General features: G+C 43.1%; 1 protein-coding gene across 1 annotated transcript in view; it reads right to left on the bottom strand.

Moving 5' to 3' along the window:
- LOC138742055 (basic proline-rich protein-like) overlaps positions 1-8987 on the bottom strand; it is a 47580-nt gene extending 38593 nt beyond the window's left edge. Inside the window, exon 1 of the mRNA XM_069896247.1 lies at positions 8924-8987. Within this exon, the coding sequence (XP_069752348.1) occupies positions 8924-8987 (64 nt within the window). The remainder of the gene's footprint in view (positions 1-8923) is intronic.
- Between the last annotated feature and the right edge of the window lie 599 nt (positions 8988-9586).

The following is a 9586-nucleotide window of genomic DNA, read 5'->3' on the forward strand; positions in this document are numbered from 1 at the left end:
CCTTGCTGCGTCCACAGAATCCCCTATCTGTCCTCTTAACTATGGAGTCCCCTACCACTATTGCCCTCCTCTTCCTTTCCCTACCTTTCTGAGCTACAGGGGCTGACCCCGTGCCAGAGGCACAGCCACTGTCACTCCCCCAACCTTGATGTCCTCCTCAACAGTACTCAAAGAGGCGTACTTATAGCTGAGGGATACAGTCATAGGGCTCCTCTCTGGCACCTTAAGTTATTCTGTCCCTCTCCTAACTGTTACCCACCTTTCCTCCTCCCGTGGCCCTGGCGTGACCACCTGGCTGTAACTCCTGTCTATGACTTCCTCTGTTTCCCTAACCAGCCTGAGGTCATCGAGCTGCAGCTCTAGTTCCCTAACACGGTCCCTAAGAATCTGCAGCTCGACACACCTAGTGCAGATATGGACATCCGGGAGTCTGGAAGACTCCAGGACCTCCCACATCTGGCACTCCCAACAACACACAGCCCTAACACTCATCCTTTACCCCAATGAAGTAGTAATAAAGACTATCTTACCTTAATGTGCAGTGACTCGTCCTCAACCTGTGCTCCCACTCACTTGCTTGGACCGCTCACTTGCTGCCACTCCCAAAAACCTTTCCTTTACTTTAATACATTACCCAATGTGACCACTAGCACCGTCCAATCCTAACCAGTTTCCTGCACTCCCTATTCAATTACTGTCTCTGCACTGAACAGCAATCCCCACCTAAATTGTTAACTCTTAATTAAGACTAAATGACCACTCTACTCACATCCGTTCAGCACAGCACGCTCCCGCCTCTTCGCTCCTTGCCAACTGGACCTCAACTGAGGTAAGGTTTTCTTTGTTTTTAAAACTCCCTCCCTGCTGACGTCACCACACGCCTGCGCACTAGCCCCCTCCCCCTTTTAAATTTTAACTTAAAATTAAATTAACTACTTTAACTTTAAATTTACACCAACAAACCCTTCCCCTTACAATTTAAATAAATAAATACACACCTGACTCTTTAAATAAATAGATATATTAGGACCACTCTACTCACGTCCGTTCAGCACAGCACGCTCCTGCCTCTTCGCTCCTTGCCAACTGGACCTAGGCAGGGGAAATATGTAGGGAAAGTTTATGTGGGTTTTTTATGTGGCTGTGTGTTTATGTTGGTGGTTGTTTATGTGAAGGGTAGTTATGTTTTGGGTGTTTATGTGGATGGAGTGTTTTTGTGGGGGTTGTTTATGTGGGTGGTGTTTATGTAGGTTGTGTTTATGTGGTGGGGGAGTTGTTTAAATGGTGGGTTTTAAATATTGGTGTGTTTAGGTGGGGGAGTTTATGCACGTGGTGTTTATGTGGTGGGTATATATGTGTGTGTGGTTGTTCATGTGGTGGTTTGTTTATTTGGAGGTTGTTTATCTGGGTTTTTATGTGAGGGTAGTTTATGTGTGGGAGGTATGTTCATGTGGTGGGTGTTTATGTCGTGGGTTTTTTTATGTGGGAGAGTTTTTATGTGGGGTTTGTTTATGTGTGGGGTATTTATAAGAGGTGTGTTTATGTGATGGAGGGTTATTATGTGGTGGAGGGTAGTGTTTTTATTGGAGGGTTGTGAATGTGAGGTTGTTCATATCATCTGTTTTATATATGGGGGCATTTATCTGCGGGGTTGTTTATGTGAGTGTTGATTATGTGGGGGTGTATATATCTGCTGGCTGTTTATGTCGTGGGTTTTTTTATGTGTTGCGGGTGTTTACGTGGGATGTGTTTATGTGGTGATGTGTATGTGGGTGATGTTTATGTCAAGGGTGTTTATAGGGGAGTTGTTTATGTGTGGGTGTGTTTGTGTGGGGTGTCTGTTTATGTGGGGTGTGTTTATTCTAGGGGTGTTTATGTTGGGTGGTGTTTATGTGGTGGTGGTACTTAACTGGGGGTACTTATGTGGTTGGTGTTTATGTGGGTGGGATGTTTATATGGCTGGATTCTTTATGTGGTGAGGAATTATGTGGGGTGGTTTTTATGTGGGGGTATTTATTTTGGGGGTTGATTATTTGGAGGGGTAATTATGTAGGGTGGATTATGTAGTTGGTTGATTATGTGGGGATGTGTTTATATGGGGGTGTGTGTTTTTATGTGGGGTGTGTATGTGTGTGTGTGTTTATGTGCGGGAGTTTATGTGAATGGGTGTTTAAACGGGAGTGTTTATTTTGGGGGTGTTTATGTGGTTGGAGTTTAAGTGGGCGGTGTTTATGTGGTGGTATTTATCTGTGGCCTTTTTGTATGGTGGGTGTTTATGTGTGGGGTGTTTATGTGTGAGTGTTTTTATATGGGGATGATGGTGTTTATTTGGGGATCTGTTTATGTGGGGGTGTGTTTATGTGTGTGGTGTTGATGTGGGGATTGTTTATGTCAGGGTGGGCGATTATGTGGTGGGGGTGTTTGTGTTTGGTGTGTTTAATGTGTGTGGTGTTTATGCGAGGGGTATTTATGTGGGGGATATTTATGTTGGTGTTGTTTATGTGCGGTTTGTTTATGTGTGTGGGGTATTTATGTGGGGATGATTATATGGAGGTGTTTATGTAGGGGTTGTTTATGTGGGTTTTATTATGTGGCTGGGTGTTTACATTGGTGGATGTTTATGGGGTGGGTAGTCATATTGGGTGTGTTTATGTCAAGAAATTGTTTATGTGGGGCATTGTTAGGTTGGTGTTTATATGTGGTGATGTTTATATGGGGGTTGTTTATTTGGCGGGTTGTTAATTTTGAGTGTGTTTATGGGGGAGTGGTTTTTAATCTACTATGTGTTAATGTGGTGGATGTTTATGTTGGTTGATTATGTGGGTGTGTGTTCATGTGAGGATGTGTTTATGTGAGGTGATGTTAATGTTGTGGGTGTTTATGTTGGGGGTGTTTATCTCCGGAGTGTTTATGTGGTGGTGCGTGTTTATGTTGTGCGTTATTAACGTGGCGAGGGGGGTGGTGTTAATATGTGGTGTTTATTTGGGTGGGTGTTTATGTTGTTGGTGTGTTTATTTTTTTTATGTTGGGAGTTATTTATGTGGCGAGAGTGTTATTTATGTGGGGTGTGTTTATATGGGGTGTTCTTGATATTGTGGGTGTGTTTATTTGGGTGGTTTTTATGTTGGTGGTGTTTATCTGCCGGGTTGTGTATATGTTGTGCGTATTTATATTGGGGGTGTTTATGTGGGTGTGCTTTTATAGGATGTTTATTTTGGAGGGTTTATATGTGGTGGGGTTGTTTACATGGGGGTTTATTAATGTTGGGGGTGTTTATGGGGGAGTGGTGTTTATCTGCTGGGTGTTTTTGTGTGGGGCATTTATGCAGGTATGTGTTTATTTGGGGGGTGTTTATGTGAGTGGGAGTTTTAATGGGAGGTGTTTATGTTTGGGGAGTTTATGTGGAGTGGATTTTATGTGGGTGATGTTTATGTGGTGATGTTTATTTGTGTCTGTTTATGTGGTGGTTGTTTATGTGTGGGGCGTTTATGTCAGGGTGTTTTTATGTGGGGTTGGTGGTGTTTATTTGAGGATCTGTTTATGTGGAGGTATATTTATGTCTGTGGTGACTATGTGAGGGCATGTTTACTTGGGAGGTGTTTAAGTGGAAGTTGTTTATGTGGTGGGGTGTTTATGTGAGTTTATGTTATTGTGGGGGGCCTGTTTATGTGGGGGTGTTTATTTTGGGGGGGGTGTATTTGGGGATATATTTACAAGAGGTCTGTTTAAGTGAGGGAGGGTCTTTATGTTGGGTTTGGTAGTGTTTATGTTGGAAGTGGTGTTTATGTTGAGGGTGTTTATGTCTTGTGTTGTAAATATGGGGGGTGTTTATCTGTGGGGTTGTTTTTGTCAGTGGTGTTTATGTGAGGCTGTGTTTATGTGTGGATTGTGTTTATGTATGGGGGTGGTTTATGTGGTGGTTGTTTATGTCATGGTTTGTTCATGTGGTGGGAGTGTTTATGTGGTGGTTGTTTATGTTGTGGGATGTTTATGAGGTGGGGGTTTACGTGGGTGTGGTTATGTGGGGTGGAGTTTATGTGGGGGATGTTTATGTGGGTGGTGTTTATGTGGGGTTCGCTGTTTATATGGTAGGTTTTATGAAAGGGTTTGTTTATGTGTGTGGGTTGTTTATGTCGGGGGTGTTTGTGTTGTGGAGTATAAATGTGCAGAGGGGTGTGTTTATGTGGGGGGTGCTTATGTGAGGGTTGTTTATTTTGGGGGGAATTGTTTATGTGGTTAGGTGTTATATGGGGTGGAGTTTAAGTGGGGCTGTTTATGTGGATGAGTGTTTTTATGTTGGCGTGTATTTATTTTGTGGGTGTTATTTAAGTGGGTGGGGTATGTATGCGGAAGGGGTGATTATGTGGGCTGTGTTAATGTGGATGGTGTTTAGGTGGGTGGTGTTTATCTGGGTGGTGTTTATCTGGGATTGGGTTGTTTATATGGTGGGTTTTATGTAGGGGGTGTATATGTAAGGGCTGAGTTTATGCGAGGGATGTTTATGTCATGGGTGTTTATGTGGGGGTGGTTTGTTTATTTGGGGTTTATTTATATGGATTTTTTATGTGAGGGATGTTTATGTGTGGGAGGTGTGTTCATGTGGTGGGTGTTTAGGTCGTGGGATGTTTATGTGGGGGATTTTTACATGGGGTTTGTTTATGTTGAGGGACATTTGTCAGAGTTGTGTTTATGAGGGGGAAGGGTCTTTATGTGGGGGAGGTTAGTGTATATGTTGGAGGGGTTGTTTATCTGCAAGGTGTTTATGTCGTGAGTTGTAAATGTGGGGGAGAAATTTATCTGGGGGTTTGTTTATGTGAGTGGTGTTTATGTAAGGGCTGTTTATGTAGGGGGTCTTTATGTGGTGTGGTGTATATGTGTGCATGTTGCTTATGTGGGGGTACTTGTGCGTGACGGGTTGTTTATTTGGTTGGTGTTTATGTGCGGGAATGTTTATGTGAGGGTTGTTTATGAGGGGGGAATTTATAAGAGGTGTTTTTATGTGGAGGAGTGTATTTATGTGGGGAAGTGTAATGTTTATGTTGGAGGGCATTTTAATGTGGAGGGTGTTTAGGTCATGTGTTGTAAATGTGGGGAGCAGTATTTTTCTGTGGGATTATTTATGTGAGTGGTGTTTATGTGGAGGGATTTTTGGTGGTGTGGATGTTTACCTAGGTGGTGTTTATGTGAGGGATGTGTTTGTGAGTGCTATTTATGTGGAGGTGGTTTATTGGGGTTTTTTATGTGTGGGGGTCTTTATGTGGGGGGCCTGTTTGTGTGGGGAGATTTTATTTTGGGGGTGTTTATTTTGGGTGATGTTTATGTGTGGTGGTGCTTGTGTGGGGGTACTTATTTTGGGGAGGTGTTTATGTGGGTGGGATGTTTTTATGGCGGGGTAGTTTATGGGGTGAGGTACAATGTGTGGTGGTTTTTATGGTGGGTTCTTTATGTTTAGGCATTGATTATTTAGAGGGATGATTATGTGGGGTGGATTACGTGGTCGGTTAATTATGTGGGGTGGTAATTATATGGGGTTGTCTGTTTTTGTGTGGGATGTTATGTGGGTGTATGTTTATGTGGGGGACTTTATGTCAATGGGTGTTTAAATGGGGGTTGTTTATGTTGGGGGAGCATATGTGGGGTGGAGTACATGTGGGGCTTGTTTATGTGGGGCTGTATAAGTTGGGCTGTTTATGTGTGGGGAGTTTGTGCGTGGGGTGTCTTTATGTGGGTCTTTATATGTGGGGATGGTGGTGTTTATTTGGGGATCTGTTTATGTGGGAGTGTGTTTGTGTGTGCGCTGTCTCTGTGGAGACATATTTACGTGGGGGGTGTTTATGTGGGGGTTGCTTATATGGGGGTGGGTGATTATGTGTTGGGGATGCTTAGGAGGGTTGTGTTTTTGTGGGGGGGCCTGTTTATATGAGGGGGTGTTTATTATTGGGATGTTTATGTGGGGAGTGTTTATGTGGGGATTTTTTTGTGAGGGTTGTTTATAAGAGGTGTGTTTATGTGGGGGAGGGTTTTTATGTGGGGGAGGCTAGTGTTTATGTTGGAGGTTGTGTTTACGCGAAGGGCATTAATGTCGTGTATCTGTGGGGTTGTTTTTGTGAGTGATGTTTATTTGGGGTAGTGTTTATGTGGGGAGTGTGTTCATGCACATAGGAGTGTATATTGGTTGTTTATGTTGTGGGTTGTTCACGTGGTGGGGATGATTATTTGGGGGAGTTTACGTGTGGTGACGTTTATGTGGGGGCTGTGTATGTGGGTCGCGTTTATGTGGGGGGGGCGTTGTTTTTATGGTGGGTTTTATGTAAGGGGCTGTTTATGTGGGGATTGTGTTAATGTGGGGATTGTGTTTATGTGGGCAATGTTTGTGTTGTTGGGTATAAAGGAGCCAAGGTGTCTTTTTATGTGGAGGTGTGTTTATTTGGGGATTGTTTATTTGGGGGGACATGTTTATCTGGTTAGGTGTTTTGTGGGTGGAGTTTATGAGGGTGGCGTGTTTATGTTGGTGTGTATTTATCTTGGCAGAAGTTATTTATGTGGGTGGTGTTTATGTGGGTGGTATTTATGTGGGTGGTGTTTATGTGGGTGGTGTTTATGTGGGTGGTGTTTATGTGGGTGGTGTTTATGTGGGTGGTGTTTATGTGGGTGGTGTTTATGTGGGGGAGCATTGTTAATGTGGTGTGTTTTATGTAGGGTGTGTTTATGTGGAATGTGTCAATGCGAGGGATTTTTATATGGTGGGTGTTTATGTGGGGTGGTTGTTCAAGTGGTCATTTGTTTATTTGGGGGATGTTTATTTAGGTTTATTTATGTGAGGGCTGTTTATGTGTGTGAGGTGTATTTATGTGGTGGGTGTTTATGTGGGGAAGTTTTTATGTGGGGTTTATTTATGTGAGGGGTGTTTATAAGGGGTGAGTTTTTGTGGGGGAGGGGTCTTTATGTGGGGGAGAGTAGTGTATATGTTTGAGGGTGTGTTTATGAGGAGGGTACTTATGTCGTGTGCTGTAAATGTGGGGGGGTGGGAATTTATCTGTTGTGTTGTTTATGTAATTGGTGTTTATGTTGGGGGTGTTTATTTTGTGGGTGTTTATTTGGGGGTGTTTATTTGGAGTTTTTATGTGGGGTTTGTTTTCGTGGGGGATGTTGATAAGAGTTGTGTTTATGAGGTGGAGGGTCTTTATGTGGGGGAGGGTAGTGTTTATGTTGGAGGGAGTCTTAATGTGAAGGGTGCTTATGTCGTGTGTTGTAAATGTGGGGAGGGCAGTTATCTGTGAGGTTGTTGACGCGAGTGGTGTTTATGTGGGGGTGTGTTTATGTGGTGGTTGTTTATGTCGAGTGGTTTTTTTTGTGGTGGGGGTATTTACTTGGGAGATGTTTATGTGGGGGACATGTTTGTTAGTGCTGTATATGTGGAGGTTGTTTATTGGGTTTATGTTTAACTGGTTTAACTTGTATTAGGTTGTTTAACTGTTTTTTTTATGTGTGGGGTGTTTGAAGTGTATGAGGTGTGTTTATGTGGTGGGTGTTTATTTCGTGAGTTGCTTATGTGTGGGGCTGTTTATTTGGGGGGCCTGTTTGTTGGGGGAGTTTTTATTTTGTTGCTGTTTCTTTTGGGTCGTGTTTATGTGGTGGTGGTGCTTATCTGTGGGTACATATTTTTTGTGGGGGGGAGTGTTTATGTGGTTGTGATGTTTATATGGTGGGGTTGCTTCTGTGGTGAGTTGTTATGTGGGGTGGTTTTTATCTTTGGTTCTTTATGTTTGGGGCTTGATTATTTGAAGGGGGTGATTATGTGGGTTGGATTATGTGATTGGATGATTATCTGGGGAGATGATTATATGGGGTTGTGTGTTTTTGTGTGGGGTGTTTATGCGGGTGTAGGTTTATTTGGGGGAGTTTATGCAAATTGGTGTTTAATCAGGGGGTGTTTATGTTGGGGATCTTATGTGGGTTGGAGTACATGTTGGGGTTGTTTATCTGGGGCTGTTTATTTTTGGGCTGATTATGTGCAGTGTGTTTATGTGTGTGGTGTCTTTGTGGGGGCATGTTTACGTGGGGGGTGTTTATGTTGTTTATATGGGTGTGGTTATTATGTGGTGGGGATGTTTATGAGGGAACTGTTCATGTGCGGGGTGTTTATTATGGTTGTGTTTATGTTGGAGAGTGTTTATGTGGGGATTGTTTTATGTGGGTGGTTGTTTATAAGCGGTGTGTTTATGTGGGTGAAGGTCTTTATGTGGGGGAAGCTAGTGTTTATGTGGAAGGTTGTGTTTATGTGGAGGGTGTTTATGTCGTATGTTCTAAATCTGGGGGGGGCGTTTATCTGTGGGTTGTTTATGTGAGTGGTGTTTATGTGGGGAGTGTGTTCATGTGCATAGGAGTTTATGTTGTGGTTGTTTGTGTCATGGGTTGTTCATGTGGTGGGGGTGTTTACGTGGGGGAGTTTATGTGGGGTAAAGTTTTGTGGGGGATGTGTATGTGGTGGTGTTTATGTGCATGGTGTTAATGTGGTGGGGCAGTGTTTTTATAGTGGGTTTTATGTTAGGGGGTATTTATGTGGACAGTGATTATGTGGGCGGTGTTTGTGTTGTGGGGTATAAATGTGCTCAGTGTGGTTATATGTGTAATGGAAGATTCTAACCATGTTTTTTTTTACTTTTGAAGCCTTTCCTTCTGCAAAGCTGAGAACCTGCTTGTTTTTTAGAATCAGCAGACATAAGCTAAATTCCACCGAGGTGCCAGAGATGCTGTTATCTGACGAAAGGAGATCTGTGTACCAAGAACATTTAATCTTCCTGCTTGTTTTGGTCACAGAATGTCAGAGGCCTAGCCTTGATGCAAAATAAATCATTGTATTTAAAGTGATAAGCTGAAAATTATGTTATTCGACAGAAGCCTAGTATGCTAGCTTGCTCACTTATCTTTCTTGCTGTGCTGGGAATAAGTGCTTGGGTAAGCAGTTTTTGGGTAATATAAGCCATGGTCCCGCTGCTGAAGTTTGAGACTCTCTGAGAGGTGGCAACATCTCTCAGCAAGAAGAGCAAACCACCACTTGAAGAACTACCCCCACATAAACACCCACCACATAAAAACACCTTGCATAAACCCCCCCCACACACACATAAACACCCCCTACATAAAACCCACCATATAAACAACACTCCTCCACATAAACACCAGTCGGGGAAGGTGGAGAAGCTGCTACCGGCGCACTGACAACCTACTACAAGCGTATAGTCATTGCCTCGCTTCGGCAGTTGGGACCAGTCCAGGCGTTGATAAGTATCGTTGGGAAGGGCTTGCATATTGTAGTTTGAAATCAGCTTTTGAATTTGTAATAAACATTTGCATAAACTGAACTGCTCTCGGTGTGAGTGCCTATTTTGTTTCTGTAGGTCAAACACTGTGACCAATATAAAATGATCAAAGTGAGAGGTAGAAGTTTACCCAAGACAATATGTGGGGGTGTGTTTATGTGGGGATTGTTTATTTGGGAGGACATGTTTATGTGGTTAGGTGTTTTGTGGGTGGAGTTTATGAGGGTGGCGTGTTTATGTTGGTGTGTATTTATCTTGGTTGG

This window comes from Narcine bancroftii, chromosome 8 (genome assembly GCF_036971445.1).
Source record: "Narcine bancroftii isolate sNarBan1 chromosome 8, sNarBan1.hap1, whole genome shotgun sequence".
NCBI lineage: Eukaryota > Metazoa > Chordata > Chondrichthyes > Torpediniformes > Narcinidae > Narcine > Narcine bancroftii.